The sequence below is a fragment of the Pholcus phalangioides genome, unplaced genomic scaffold, assembly GCF_987345545.1.
Source record: "Pholcus phalangioides strain wild (caught in Gottingen) unplaced genomic scaffold, Ppha-v1.0 ptg000017l_1, whole genome shotgun sequence".
Classification (NCBI taxonomy): domain Eukaryota; kingdom Metazoa; phylum Arthropoda; class Arachnida; order Araneae; family Pholcidae; genus Pholcus; species Pholcus phalangioides.
This window is the reverse complement of record NW_028301610.1, coordinates 43100663-43117787: the sequence shown is the minus strand read 5'-3', so window position 1 is coordinate 43117787 and position 17125 is coordinate 43100663. Positions and strand designations below refer to the sequence as shown.

General features: G+C 32.1%; 1 protein-coding gene across 1 annotated transcript in view; it reads left to right on the top strand.

Moving 5' to 3' along the window:
• Positions 1-2062: 2062 nt before the first annotated feature.
• Positions 2063-17125, top strand: part of LOC149073488 (uncharacterized) — a 114560-nt gene continuing 99497 nt past the window's right edge. Inside the window, exon 1 of the mRNA XM_089246819.1 lies at positions 2063-2959. Within this exon, the coding sequence (XP_089102945.1) occupies positions 2167-2959 (793 nt within the window). The 5' untranslated portion in view covers positions 2063-2166. The remainder of the gene's footprint in view (positions 2960-17125) is intronic.

Below are 17125 nucleotides of genomic sequence, written 5' to 3'. Positions count from 1 at the left end.
GTTTTAAATTTAAAAATTAAATATTAAAAAATATTTTTTCACCCATAAAATTTTTATTTCACGTTTTTAAAAGTATTTCAGCAGAATTTTATACAACTTGGAAATTTGAAGTTATTTAAATGATTATTTTCCTGATGTAGGCCTGATGCTTAAAAGATTAAATTAATAAAATACTGAAATTGAGATACTTGGAGTATGATTTTTTACATTAATATATATATATATATATAGGCTATATTAATAAATTTATATAATTTATTTTCACTTTAATATTTTAACATTGGGACTTTTGGTAATCGCATAAAATAAATTTCAACTGTTTAAGAAACAATATCAAAATAGCTGATGAAATTTTATATTGTTCTCGACGTTAACAATAACTGAATTTTCTTCATTTTTTTTAAAATCATTATTAAATAATTTCACGTGTAAAACAGAAGTAATTGTATTTTATTCAAAGAAATTAAAAATTCTGAGATTTTAAAACGAAATTATAATTTTTTAAATTTATTTTTATTTATTTTCATTTTTCTGTATTTCATCAAGAGAAAGAATCCCAAAGAATTTAATTGCATAAGAGTGATACATTTCACGAAATCTTCATTAAATATTTTTAAAGATGATTAATTTTCAAATATTATAGAATTTTTTTGGAACATGATTTATTTAGCTACTTTAAAAGATTATTAATTATATTTTTGAAGATGATTGTTGACTATATTTTTAAAAATTACTGATTATTTTTGAAGATTGCCGATTCTTTTATTATATGCAAATGATCTACAGTAATTGAATTTAATTCAGTTATTAATTCTTTTAAAGAAATTTATAATAAATTTTTAAATCTTCAATAATTTATAGATTTGAAAAATTAATCTTTTTTAATTAGTTTCACAGTAGCCTAATGTTCCGGAATTTTCATTTTTCTCTCAAGATGAATATTTAATTTTTTTTTCTCATGATCAATATTAACCTTTAAATGCATATCTTTGCACATGTGCAAAGCATTTCTCAAACTCAAATGGCTGATATTACCCTTAATAACTTTTAAATTTACACATATTTTTTCGAAAAAAAGTCGTAGGAAAAGAAAATAAGCCTACGTTATAACACATTTACACATTAATTTACTATTAAAGAAAAATTTATTTTAAGTCTCTTAATTTTTTAAAATTCAAAGAATAATCAACATTTAAAAAAACAAATTACGCATTTAAAGGGTACATTTTTTCGCGAGATGAACATAAAACATTTTCATCTGTACAAATTAAGCAGTAGTTTTATTTAATTCAATAACAAAATTTTTATTAAACCTAGAATGAAAAAATATATTTTTCACTCTAAAATCGAAAAAATTACTCGAAAAAAAATGCCCCAAAATTAAAAAAAATACATTTTTTTCTCTAAAATTAAAAAAAAAAAAAAAACTGACGCAAATAAAATATATTTCTACTATAAAATTAAAAAAATATTGCTTACTCTCAAATTTTAAAAAAAATTCTAAAATTTAAAAAAATATTTTTTTTTTGCGACTAAAACAGAATTATTATTATTTTTTTAAATAACTCTTTTAAAATCAATTCATATTCGCCGATTTTAAATTACATCGAGAGAAACAACATCATAAATAGAAAGTGAATACAATAAAACGTGGATAATTATCGTGCGAAAAGTTTGAAAACATCCGGTAAAAGTTATGTGTAGTGAGAAGTTTAAGTATCCTAAAGGAAAACTTATCCCGCAACTTGTGTAGTCTTTTTTTTTTATTATTGATAGTGAAGGTGGATAAAGTAAGTAGTTCGGTAACACATAAGAACAAGACGAAGAAAGGAGACAAACACCAACAACTAAGCAAAAACAGCAAAAATAAAATAAAATAACCCCGAAAAAGAAATAATTTTTGCCCACTCTTCAAAGTTGTCAGTTCGAAAGGAGTTGGCTCATGCGCAAACGTTCGAGCCCCGCCCACAGGCGTCTGTGATTGGTCGGACGTGAAGCATCACGTGTGAGTCTCGCAGCCCCCCATATTTCCTGTCAAAGCGGTCGACTATGATTTACTGCGTGTCCAAAGACTGATTTACCGACTGCATGTCTGTCTCGTTTTTGTCACTGGCTAATTTAAAATCTCGGAAAAATTCGTTTACCTCATAGGAAGTTGAATGGATTATGAATTCTGATGTGGTATATACTTGCCGGAACGGTGCCGACCCGGGACAGTACGGAGCCTCCGCTGGCGGTGCACCTCAAATGTATAACGACAGTACGGGCGCTGACTTATCGGCGTATTATCATCACCACCACCATCCGCAAGGAACCACGGCTCCGGCGTATTTACCTACGACACTGATGACACCGTATTCGACGACGACGGACTTGAGGACATCTCCGATGCACCCGGAGCCCGCCAGTCAGCAACACCACCATCAAATAATCAGTGATACGAACGGTTTGAGCTATACCAACCTCGGGGAACAGTCCCACTATCAGCAGCATATACAACAGCACCATCACCACCACCATCAACACCAGCGCGTCCAACATCCACAGGTTGGAAATCCGACAGCGGCGTATTCTCACCATCATCATTATGCAGCCGTAGCAGAGGTACCGCCGAGGCACGCTCATAGTGCTTATGCGTACAGAAATATTGAATACCCTCACGATATCAGTACTGTTCATTCGACCCCCGATCACCACGCGGCGCAAGGAGTCCAACTGGGTCCTGAGGGTGCTAGGGTTGTCGCTGGACTAAGTGTACCCACGCACTATTTAGACCAATTACCTAGGCGTAATGGCTATGTTGGATATGAAAACTATGACTGCCAAATCAATGGTGGTTATCCCTATGCGACTAATCCGGTTCACAGGACTAGGGGGGGTATAGCACCATCGCAACCAGCTGCAGCAGCTGTACCAACATATAAGTGGATGCAAGTCAAGAGAAGTATACCGAAGCCTGGTATGTAAATAATATTTAATGCTATACTATTATTCGATCTATATACACACATACTGTTTTTATTCTAGGGATTATTACATAAGAAATTTACCACAAATTATATTTGCTATCCATAGAGAGCGATATTTTAAATTTATTCAAATTTTTTTCACTGTAAAAAATATTCTCACAGAGTATTTGCTATAGATAATGTACTTTATTAAGCAAGATGGTGCATTAGTAGATGTGCGTGAGGTTTATGGTAAATATTAATTAAAATCACTCAGTATATAGGTCAGTAGCCTACTATTTTCTTTTGGATCCGGCATAAAGATAAGTATGATTCATAAGCACTAATCACGAATTCCATGCATGAAATATAAAATTGCAAAAAAACCTGAAGAATGCACCCCATATGTAGTGCCGGTTTCAAAATAATCAATGAAATTTTGACGTGCGTAAAAACTCCAAGATAATTATACCATCAACAATTCTAGCTCAGTAATTAATCAAATCAATGAAGTAGTGAAATATCATGTAAATGAAGTCCTGTTCTACTTTCGTACTAGTTATGAATCTATTTCATCACTCACAATTAATTTTCTCTTTACTTTTAATAAATGCTTCCTGTTTACGATATTTACTGAAATACTATTGGTCATTTAGATCTTTATCTAATTTTTTCATTTGTTTTATAAATTTAGTAAATCGTGTTTAGAAAAATTCTTAGTAGGCCAATATATAACATTAAGTAAATAAAATTCGACAAAAAAAATGTATGGAAATTGATATTTTTTTGGTGAATATGGACGAAATATTTAATAATTGACAAATTATATTGCCTACGTTTAAAGTTTATTTTTTGTTTAAAAAAATGAAACATTCATATGAAACTAGGTAGAATTTTAATTTCTTTAAAAACTATCAATTTTTCCCCTTAATATTTTATTTTAATGTCAAAGATGTATACAAATGAATCTTGTTATACATGTTTGATTATAGGAAAAAATATTTTACCTAAAATTTTAAAATCTAACAGAAAATGCCTTTTTAATAAATGTATAAGTTAAGAAAAAATAAAAAGGTAGAAAGGTTTTCAAAATTTTCTGCGAAGTTTGGTTTTCCCAAATGTTTTTTATTCAGCATTACTGGTAAGTATGTGTTCAGGAAAAAATTCATACTATAGGCCTGCCTATACAGTATAGATACGGATTATCATTATATGGGTAAGAAATTTCTGTGAATCCATCTTTTAACGTTATCCGGACCATAATGTCAACTTCAAAATTTTCAAATATAATTTACTCTCAGAAATAAATATTAAAAAAATTTCCGGCATGAATTAATAAGAAAAATCTCGTTCTTTATCCTTTTTATATTACATATATTGTTGTGTCTTCACTGTACATGAATGAAAACAATAGGAAAAATCTATGACAATGACGAATCATTCTTTTCTTCATATAGGTAACCAAATTCCAAAAAGAGGTGTCGATACGAATGCCTTTTTGATAATGTTTTTTCATAGCCGGATATTTACAAAAAATTATATCTGTTCATTATTATCAGGAAAACCCTAAAAACAGTTTTCAACATTTATGGGTAATTTGAATGAATGTTAGTAGCTATAAGCATTTCAAAGTATGTAAAAAATTGTGATTAATGCATAGAAAAAAAAAATTACGCATTTATTGTATGTTTCAAGTATACCAATTTTCAGCACTGATTCTTCAAAACGTTGCCAATCAAATTATCATATTAGCCGACATGTAGGGAAACGGCGAGGGAGACCAGTATTCCGGGAATACCCGTTTTTTTCCGGCATGTTGGAAAAATTTTAAATATCTAGACTGTAAGACTAGATAAAATTGATTGATTTGAAAATTATCTATTCTCTGCATTTTACGATTCTTTCGGTTTTACGAACTCTTTACGTTCATATAATTTGAGCTTTATGTTCATTATATGATTCATTAAAAACCTCGGATGCTATGCAAATTTTTCTCGTAGATAAAATAAGCTGAATGGAAATATGCGCAGACTGCGAGATAATTTTGTATTACTTGATCACGTGTATAAAATTGGAATAAACAGAAGGGGAAAAAAAAAATCGCGCTGCAAAAAAAATGATAGTTATAAAGCGACAGTATATTGCTCCAATCTCTCAGCGTGATAAAAAAAAACTCGTAGAAATGCAGCATGTGCATTGGGTTGACTGTAATAAAATTTAAGAGCAATAAAATAAATGCTCAATTTTTAGTACCGTTATGAAGTTCGCAGATAAATAATGTTTGCTAAAGTGAAAAAGTATTTTATTTTGATTCTTGTTTATTTATTCCATATTTTACCCTCTATGGTTCACTCCAATAAAAACGTATAGAAAGAAAAAATTTACCAAAAATCATGTAACATAGCATAATTTATTTGTCCCCAGTCAACTACGACAATACTATACAAATTACAGTTTACAATTAAATTATATATTTTACAATATTTGAAAGAAAATGCCAAGAGAAAGAAAAAAATGTTTGAATGGACACGGTAGAACTGTTAATTCATAATGTGATGAAGAAAGCTGGGACAGGGAGAGAGAGCAGTAACTTTCAGTTTAAATTGTAACTGTTAACATTTTTAATAGGAAAAACATACATCAACACAGCAGTTTAGGTAATTAGTGAATTTTTAATTAGCTAAAATAGTTAAAGGGAAAATACGCAGTTTGCCTTGATTATAATGCTATCTATAAAATCTTACCTATTGAAGTTGAATAGTTCTTACCTTGAATTTCATTCCCAATTCTTTCAGTTTGGGGAGCGATTTTTATAAATCTCTGAACAAGTAAAATTTCACCAGCTCTCAAGAAATGACACCGACAAGGAATCAAATCTTTCTCGATAAAGAAGTACTTATATTTTATATATAGCGGTATCTTTTTGCTCAAATGACCACTAAAAGATGTACTTTCTAAAATACCAAAAAATTGAATCGTCAGTTTTAAAAAGGCAAGTCCAAAGATCGATTTTTTTTTATAAATTTGGAAAAAAAAACTGTATGAGTGGTTCATTAACTTCTTAAACTTCACGCGTTTCCAAGATACTATATCTAACTCTAGGGACTGGCTTTTGTTTTTATCTAGTCACTCACACGTAGAGCGCAGCTCGAAAATACTTAGGACATAGGTGGTCCGCACACACCACCGTGATATTAATAATAGACCTACCCAATATGGGTTCAAATAAAATTATACCTTCCTACCTAGGTTCACCATACATCATCGAGGAAAATGTAGGAAATGAGCCTAAATACGGGATGTCGTTAAATTTTGCAAAAAAAGAGCAATTTATTGTTTCACAAATGCAATTTGCTAATCACTACTACAATTGCTGAAGGGTGGGAAATAAAGAGCTGATACAGATTGCAGTAAATAAAAATGTGTTTCACGGGGAAAAAATACTTAAATGATCTGATGACCATATTTCATTGAGAAAAATACGGTAAACTGGGATTTGAAATAATAATCCTTAAAATACGAGACATCACATGTCACATCAAAAACATTGTCATATTCACGGCACATCACGAATCGTGATTAACATTACAAAAACATTGGGGACAAAACGTTAAACCTGGCAAATATGTGAGATGAATGTTTATAACTTATCATAATATAATTTATATTATGAAAATGCAGTGCGTGCATTCACGACTCTTTTTAACGAATATTACAAATTCTCAAATAAGTATCGTTGAAAAAACAGGACAAATGTATGAAGAAATCTTAAAAACGAAAATTACAGTAATGTCCCGTAATACGGGATACAAGTGGGCCGTCAAACTGTTTCAGACATTTTACTGGTCCTTGTCAGAAAGGTTGAGAAACACCGCTTTAAGTATAAAAAATAATTTTGCCATTTTTGACATTATTCTCTTCTTAAAACTTACAATTCAATTCGTATAATGGGTTTTTTGACCATGTATTTGCCATGTATACACGTGCCCACAGAGAGTAAATGTAAATTGGTCTTTTGAATGTATTCTGCAGTTCTTATTACCCCTGGCTTTCCACATGCCGGGAATCATTGTTCCCGACAAGAGTGTGGCTGACAGGGCTCCAGCCCTTTTGCCCGGGATCATTCTCAATATTTTTTTTTTTGTTTTTCACTATGTAAATTCATAATGGGGGGGCTGTGAAAAATCTGGCCAGGGAGGCCCACTAAAGATCCCAGACTAGGGCCCTGCTCCAGGATACAGGGGCCATACCGGGAATGGACCAGATTCAAATATTCAAAAAACTGGTGTCCTCTGAGTTATACGGCATGACGGCTATAATGCGGGGAATACGGTATTTATTATTAAAATTATTTTTGCAGAAAACCGTATTAAAGTTTTTCATGTACCAATAATCAGTAATAAAATAATAAATATATATACCCTGAAAGGAAATAAAATTACGCAGTGATTGTATGTTTCAAGTACCGATTTTTCGGCATTTATTCATCAAAAATTTGTCATTCAAATTATTTCTTTTGGGGCTGGAATTTAACAAAAAGTGAGGAAGTCGAGAAGCCATTTCTCATGTAGGGCTTGAAAGAAAAAAAATGCTTTATAAAGGAATATAATTTACGCATCACTCCCTTGCTTTCGTCATTCAAGTCCATAGTTATATAGCTTAGATTTCTCCCCTCGACTATGTTATATACACGAGGCATCCATTCACAACGCCATTATTAAATTCTTTACCCAACAATCATCTCACTGGTTTCGTTCGTATTCTAGAGAAAAAACTCCCCCCCCCCCTCCATCTCTCGATATACAGTATTCTGTCACCTCGTTGGGCAATTTGCTTGTTGTGGCCTTCGTGTTCGTATTTATAATTTTAAGAAAATACATTTTCCACACATTAGTATATAACTTCATTCAAATAAGTTATTTTTCTGGACTTTAAATTTGAATGCCGTAATTTTATTTTCTGCTTAGTGTTATTAAATAAACAATGAATTAAAAATATTTAGTCATGAAAACTCCTGTTGGTGTAAAATTATTCATCATTCATAATCATTCATTATTCCTGATTTACAATAAATCCCGCTTATAACGTTTTCTGAAAAAACGTTGTAAGCGGGAAATGTTAATGAGAATGTTATACTTGGGACCATGAAAATGATTCGTACTACTTCTAATGTTCTTAGCCTACTGCTGTAAAACGAAAAACTCGACATGACACATAAAATTCAACACAAACAAAGGGTAAATATTCATGACAACATAAAGGTTAATAATATTCATGACAATTTGTGTTTCACATAAAACTTTCATATTTCAACATGAGTGCCCTTCCACCCATTTAGATATAGCCCGAGCTAAAAAGATCGCTCACATTGAAATGTAATTGTTTTATGTAACGCAAATTGTCATGAATATTAATTTTACACTGAATATGTTGCATTATGTATGTTATTTCGAGTTTTTGGTTTTATAGCGCCACCTGTGAGTGAAATTTGAACTTTTTTAAATCTATCAAAAAAATATCTAGGCCATGATGAGTAGGCTACTTTTTTTCTACTGATTTTTTTTATTATTAATTTTTAAAATGAGCCCAGAATTATATTTCCGCATGTTGATTCAATTGTACTGGCAATCGGCCAGCGTTATCTGTTAAGTTGAGCGTTTGTGGCCGAACTTCATTTTTTTATATAACTACTTTCTTTCAGCGTTTCTCTCTCAGTTTCTAGGCATTTCGGGATTTCAATTTGTGATTCGATGTCAGAAGCCTTTGCCACACACACACACATAACTGTCTTTTTATCTCTCTAAATACAGACACATGAAATTACTATAGACCAGCGTTTCTCAACCTTTCTGAACTCAAGGACCATTAAAATGTCTGAAACAAATTGGCGGACCACTTGTGTCCCGTATTACGGGCCATGCCTGTAATTTCGGTTGTACCGGTTTTTTTATACATATGTCTCGTTTTTCCAGTTTATTTGAATTTGTAATATATTCACTAAAGTAGTGAATACACGTCATTTTCATTATATATAAATTGCAAAAAATATATAAATCTGCATCTCACGTATTTGTCAAGTTCAACGTTTTTTCCACAATTTTTCAGCAATTTTAATAACAATTAGTGCTAGTGTCTACTTCTGGCACGATTTTTGGTGGCAATTTCCGATGTCCCATATTTTACTCCATTTAAGAGATTCCAGTTACCGTATTTTTCTAAATGAAATAAGGTGATCTGTTCATTTGAATAATTTCTTTCGTACACTTTTTAACTGTGATTTGTAGCAGCCGTTTATTCTCTTGACACTTCAGCAATATCAGCAATTTGCATTTGAGGTAATGAATTGAATTTTTTGGCAAATTTTAGAACTATCCCGGATTTAAGATTGCATTCTCCTAGGGACCCCCCTTCCCCACCAACCCCGAGAAAATTCTGCTTACGCCTATGCCTGATTGCATAATATTTTTAGTGAGAATGGAGTTACTGTATATAGCATCAATGATGGAAACTGATAGCAAAGAAGAATTCAGTTAGAATTAAAGTAACTAAATAGAAAATAATCTGAGGTAATTTCTTAAACCATGCTATATTTGACATGAAACAAAGACATCTTAGCTTCAGTTATCGGGGAAAGTATTTTCCGCTGGAAATCTTATCTAATAGTTTTTCCTATTTCAGTGAGTTTTTTAAGGTCGTGTGCAGAAGACTTTTCCCCCTCTATATAATTCAGGTAAATTGAGAGAAGTGTAAGAAGTTGCAAGGGTTTCTAAATGTAGCTCTTTTTGGAAAACTACACTCATTTCCAGCAAAAACGTTCAGCATTTTCCATGTCCCATAACCACATTTTAATGACCTATCATGTTAGTCACCTCAAATAATTAAATGGAGAAAAACGCTATTTAACTTATTCAACCGCATGTTTTTGACAAGATATACGCAAAACAGTGATTGTGAATTAATTTTACCGGAATTTTCAATGATTTCGATTACGTTTTAAGCGTATTTATTTTAAGCATATTTCTTTTAAGCGTAAAATTTTCGATTAATTTTCACAATGGATGCTCTCTCTCTCACTCACTATAAACCACGTCTAATTCAAAGAAAGCAAGCTATATAGATAATTGTTTTTAGTTAATTATTAAAAATAAATTAGCCATATATATGACCATATTATGAAACACGCTGTATATACAGTGAAACCTTGCTACAACTATAACTATACTCGATGTAACGATGAATCCCTCTACAACGATATTTTTTGGGGTCCGCAGAGTATCGTTATATCGAGGTTTCACTACTTATAACTGGTAACTGGATTCGAAACAGGAAATTCAAAATATTCAAGAATATAGTCTCTTGATTGATACAATTAGGTACCAAAATATTAGTCTGTGCGGGAATGATTATAATATAAAATGTTATTTATCCTTTAATTTTTTTCGAGTTATGATTTAAAATATTTTTAGCGCTTTACGTGTAAAGTTACTGGAGAGGACTGTAAAAAACGCGTCCCGTCAGTTACTATAAATATTAAATAGTTCAAAGTAAAAGAAAATGAACTTCAAATTTTCTCAAATTTTAATATAATTTATGAACAAACCGAATTTAGAGTTCGAGTTCTAATGTACGTACAGATGAATCGCTTGAGCGGTATCATTCCCCTAAGAGCCTTGCCCTGCCCGGTAGCGTGCTCGGCCGTACGCGTGACGGTTCTTGGGCCGCTGATCTTTCACCGATAGTTAACTATCATAAAACGATACGGCTTTTTGGATTCCGTTCCGTTCGTTTAAAATTTGGCTCGTAAATAAAAAAATATAAATAGGCGATTTGACGCCAGAAAATGCTTAAAATTGAGAATAATGTCCCTTTTAAGCCTAAAAACTGTTCAGATGTATATTGACTAGTTTAACTGAAATACAATAAAAATTTTGTAATGGGGAAATTTGGTATAACCAATTCATATAAATATTCATTATTTGGGATTTAAATATGATTTTCCCAACATATGATTCATTGAAGGGACGTGCCTATCCATTCATATTTTTGATAATGTTGAATACGTTTTTATGAAGACATAAATCGGTTGGCCTGTAATTACATGTTTATTACGAGACCAACGATTTTTTAAGGAATTTTTTCTAGAAATTATTGTATAGTTTATATATAATGTCATTTCCCTTACACCCTTTTTTCCCCGTTATTACAGTTTATGTAATTATCAAGTTAGATTATCGAAATTTCTTAATAGTGAAAAATCTTGGTAAAAAATATATATATATTTTTTTAGGACTCGCTATTCTATTAACTAGTTCCTTTAACATATTTGTATCCTTTTAAATTTTCTATTTGTCCCGTAATCACCATGCGGAAACGGATTTTTACGTAGGCCTACCGTAGATTTTTACGTACAAGTTCATTATTCGAAGTATAAGGCTGGGATTACACTATAAAAGATTTATAAAAGTCCTTTTATAAAATATGAAAAATTCAACCGATAAGCTTATTGGTTGCCTTTGCTCGAATGTAACCTATGAGCTTTATTGGTTGGATTTTTTAAGTTTTATAAGAGGGATTTTATCAAATTTTTATGGTGTGATACCGGCCTAAGGGACACTCGCTATTCACGAATTATTGCGGTTAGGGATGCAAATGGGTTAAACAGAAAAGCTGTAGGTCTATACATTAAACAGTTTGATTAGGAAACAATTTAGTAAAAATAGTTAATATATAAGCCAAAACAAATACACTTTCAGTAATTACAGCCTGTCAGTCACAAGTATGGGCCCGAATCCCAGGATCCAACTTACATAAATTTTTGGTTTTTTTTGCAACGTATTGCTACCGATATTTTTTCGTAGGGAATGTTTTCAATTTGCTTCAACACGGTTTATCGATTGGAAAAAAAGATGGCGCCACCGTAAATCCCCCATTCAAAAACGATTCAAATATTTTAAGGCGGCAATGAAAAATTTTACGATTCTACAAAAACTTTCCAAACTTTGAAGATTCATTTGTATTCAGTATTTTTCAAATTTATAGTTTTTTCTGACAATTTGGAATCTCAACAAACTTTGTTTTTTTTAACGTTTCACCAATAATTTTTTTTAAATATCTCAAATTAGGTTAAATTAAAAAAAAATTAACTAAAAAAATAACCGATACTAATTAAAGTCCTTTTAATTCATATCTATTTTTTTTTATTTGCCGTATTGAATAAACTTGGAGTTTGAATTTTAAAAGTTATTCATAGTAAATTGTGAAACACCAAGGCCTTCTATTTGCGGGTATTATAATGAAAAACTGAATAAAATATATAGTCTTGATATTGCCAAAAGTGAGATGTAAAATGCCACTAATTGACAAATGATGATTTCGCTTCCTTATAGTTATTCGGTTTCTTTTACGTTCATATTGTTGATTGAATGAATCATTGCGAACTTCTTGTAGGGGTTTGAGATACATCTCTAAGTTTCTGAGATTTTAATTGCTCACGTGCCAATACGATACCTACAATGATACGACCAATAGCTCGATATACTATATATATTCCCTACTAGTCTCACAATCTTTACCATACGCTTACTTCTCACGGATATAAGAAAAAGGTAACCGTGTCCCTCCCCGTCTCTCTCGGCAAATAAAAAAACCACTAGAGTGAAATAGATTCATCCATCAAAAACACAGACCTTCGTTTTTAGGGAATGCTCCACGCCGTCTGCGGAGCTGGTTCGAAATTACACAGTCGAGTCACATTAATTTCACCAACACTTTATATCCGGAAAAACGGTTTTATGCAGTGTGGGCCTCGACAAGACTAGCTGGAAGTGGCACAGTGAGATGCTTGAAAGTTGTTGCATTTACATAAGAACCAAGTAGACAATTCCATTCAACTGAGCCTGGCAGTGAGTGACGGAAGTATAAAGAACATGACTATTGAATCGGTCCAAACTTACTCGATTGGGTTCAAAACTGGAGCATTTTGGGGACTAGAAAAGTTTTGTGTGACAAAAAAAATCTTGGTTATATGCTCTTTCTATAATTTTCAGACATTTTAGGATCATATGGAATGTCGTATTACCGTTTTTAAAGTTACATGCGTAGAGGAAAGACAATAAACATTCATTGTACATAATTTGCAAGGACAATGTCCCAATAGCATTTCTCATACTGCTATTGCCAGCTTGTATTGTTCTCGCAATGACAACAGTCTTGTCCCGGATACGACATTAACTATCCATTCCACGCAGCATCGAATGTGACTCATACGAGTCACATGCTAATTATAAGAGATCCGATTTTGATACCGTCTTACAAATTGAAGCTGTTTGCGCCGAAGAAACTTCGTTACTTTTTGGGTTCAGTGACAATCCATCTGCTTTGGAGTGTCATACACAGTAGGGTTCACTTCGCTGACATTTAAGACAAAACTCTGATAGCTTCCTGATTCATCTGGACAGTCAATTGCTCAACTGTAGTGTATGTTGTTCGGCCGTCACGCACCTTCGCAGCCGACGTCCGACTCTAGCATCAACAGCACTAGCAGCGCTCGGTTGTCTTTACTTCAATTAATCACAGTGTTGCCATTTGTCCAGTAGTTACGGTACACTGAACGGCACCAGCACGCAAATATTTATAGGTCAGGGATGCCCAAATAATTTTAAAACTACAGTATAAATTATTTCCCTGAAAATGTGAAGAAAATTATAAAAGCTTCGAAACTGTTTGAATGTCTTTTATTCAATTATACTAGTAAATTCAAAACCATCACACAGCCAACACCGAAGTGTTTGATGCTGAGAATATTGTTTAATCTACCAAATTGGCCATCCACCGCCTGGATGTGGTTACCTAGTGGTTACAACACCACTAGAAAGTTCGAACCACTTCCAATATGCAATAAACTGTAAGTTTGGGTTGAAATATCCCTGGGAAGATAAAATTCTTCGAGATAAAAATTATCTATTTATTTTAAGCAAAAAAAGGTGGAACAATTTATATTAAAATCAAACTGGGTTATATAACGACAATGACTAGCGGTCCAGGTGGGTTCCCATAGAGAATAATGTTGATGAACTTAAACGTCGATGGAAATGCAATGACCTCGGCAATTATAACGACAATTTTTTGAAGTTTTTGCCTCTTCCGCTGTTATGAAATTTTCCAAAGAAATTCTTATATAATATGCTCATCACATTCAGAGAGTATTCGTCTGTTGTTCTATTGATACTTAACGATAGAGCAACTGCACATTGGATCCCGTCTAGAACGTTTCCCGAATAGTACGATTCATATTTGTGGTCCCAACTCTTAGTTATATTCATTCAGATTTCCTGTTTGAAGTGTTTTCCCGCTTACAACGTAATTAAGTTTTTTTTTTAAATGTTATAAGCGGGATCTACTATACGTGTTTGAGACACTAACTTATTGGTATGGCCCGAATACGGGATATTCCGTATTGTTCTGTTGTTTTTCCTGATTTTATGAAAATGTCCCTTTTCCAATGGAACCACACACATACTTTCTAATTTTCAATCTCCACTAAAATCGGAGATGGAGATATTAGCATGATTTTTAAAATAAGTGATTATTACTATAAAAATATTCATCTCACGTGTTTGTCATGTTTTCCAAGTTTTTTTTTATTCGTGAAAGACATTTTAACATGGCAAATTTACTATAGCAATTTATTTTCCGCCACAAGGGATATTTTGTATGCAATAACTGGCAATTTCGCCGACAATTAGTAAAATTTCTGGCGAGAATGTCCAGAGTTTGATTCTAATTTGCCGTATTTTTTTTTCTTGCTAAAATATACACATCCTAATCATAATAAAATAATGTGATGTAAATTATTTGATCATCTGATTATATTTTCCATACTTAAAAGGGTCTTGACAATATCAACATTGAAGATTTTACGAAATTTATTCATTATAGCCAGTGTTGTTGAAATCGAATTGGACGTTAATTTATATTGTACGGTCTAATTTCGAATCGATTTGAGCAGCTGTAATTATTGGGTAGAAACTATGATGATACTTTCAGAAAATATGTTTATTCTATGACTTTCTGAAAACTTTGGTTATCAGAGAAACGATCAAATACTTTATATGAAGTACTTATTTCTTTATGATTACGGTGACCAATGTTCGATCGAAAAAAAATACAGGGGATTAGGATAATCAATACGGGACATTACCAACTCTCGCCAAAAATGTCAAATGCCGACGAAATTATCAAATATTGTTTATAATTCATCCTTGGTGAGAGAGAAAAAATACAAGTCTGCCAAAATGTATTTCACGGAAAAAAATGAAGCTTGGGGCAAGTATGCGAGATGAATAATTATAATCATATTCATTATAATACAATTTATAAATTCTGCAAATTACCTTCCTTCCTGATTCTAGTGAAGATTGGGAATTAAAGTAAGCGTCGTTGAAAAAAAAAACGGGACATTTTAGGGTGGATCTGCGCCGGTGGGGTTCGATGCATCTAGATCTGGTATCCTGTTGGTTTTGTTCTTTTTAATTTGAGGGGGTAGTGTTGTGCGAAAATCTAGTGTTTCACTCTTAGTTTATCGAAAGTGTGGAAATCACGATTTGGTGAAAGAGATTCATCAGTCACCGCCCATTAAGAAGTCTTCACGTCTATCCCAGAAGAACAACACCAGTACCAATCAAGGGGTTCCAGTCAGGTAAACGATTGCCATTCCGACCTCATGGATGGCATTTCCCATGAGCATAGCATCGCGGGAGGTCCACAAATGCATTTTGCACTCGACCTAATCAATAATCATCCTTCTTCCATGCAGTCGTCTTTTTAAAACAGCCTTCGAAATTCCATTCTTCTATCATCCTTCACGTGTATGTACAATGAATTCTAGGCCTTATTGAACACGTTCTCGGATACTCATGCCCCCGTATGTATAGTTTCTTTAGCACTGCATCTCTTTTGCCTCAGTAATATGACTCCACCGAAAAGTTTTCTCATAAACGAGGTCACTCTTTGTATCCCACCTTGATAAATATGGTCAAACGTTATACTGTATAAATATCTGCTAAATTTTTAGTAAATGTTTACTGTTCTATTGTAGATTTTGTGGTGTTATATGGTTGATTTTTGATTTTCTTTAGTTTTTCGTAGCATCTTATAAAAAAAAAGTCATTTATAAATACGTTTGGAGTAAAAAGAAAGGAAAGTTGAGAGACAATTTTTTAGAAATTATTCCATTTTTTCCGTTATTATTCGGTTATTGTTATCAGAAATCACGAGTCCCGATTCGATCACATTAATCGGCGTGGACTATTTCCAAAGTATCAAACATTTCACTTGCTTAGCTTTTGCCGGCTCATATTTTTTCCAGACTTCGGTAACGTAAACCAAATTAACAATGAATTTTTAATTAAAGTAATATAGCGTAATTCAAAAAACAAAAAAAACTTACAAATTTTATATTTTTGTCACCTTTTATTTCTATCTTTGGCTAAAAATTAACAAAACTGGTCACAAAGAAAAATAATAGATGAAAGTTGATGTAGGCCTTTATGAACACGTCAAACAACACAGTAAAAAGTAAATGTTATCTTTATTTTCATACTCACAAATTTTTCCAAAAAAAATAAATTTCACAGGAATATATAATTATTGATCATTAATTACACTGCATAAATATATGCTAAATTTTTAGTAAATGTTTGTTGTTTAATTTTCGTGCAGATTTTGTGGTGTTGTGGTTGATTTATGATTTCCTTTGATTTTTCGTAGTATTTTGTAAAAAATAGTCATTTATATATGAATACATTTGAGGTATTTGAGGTAAACGAGAAAGTTAAGGAAAATTTTTATGAAAAATTATTCCACTTTTTTTCCGTTGTTTGTAACAAACCAAATAGATTTTTTCTCAATAAATATAAAATTTTAGTTTTCTGAAAGGTACCATGTTTTTTGAAGTATGCTCAGCAGTGTGTAAAAAAGTTGATAACGTACGACAATTTCCCGTAATAAAGCCACTGCCTGTAAGTTTTTAGAATTAAATTTTTTAGCTCAAGTGCCTAATTCACAGCTTATCCAATATTTTTTCTGGTGTTTAATCAATTATTATGAATATTTTTAGTCCAAGATGATGTCTAACGTTCAATTAGTAAAGTTATAACAAACGTAGTCCTCACGTATTC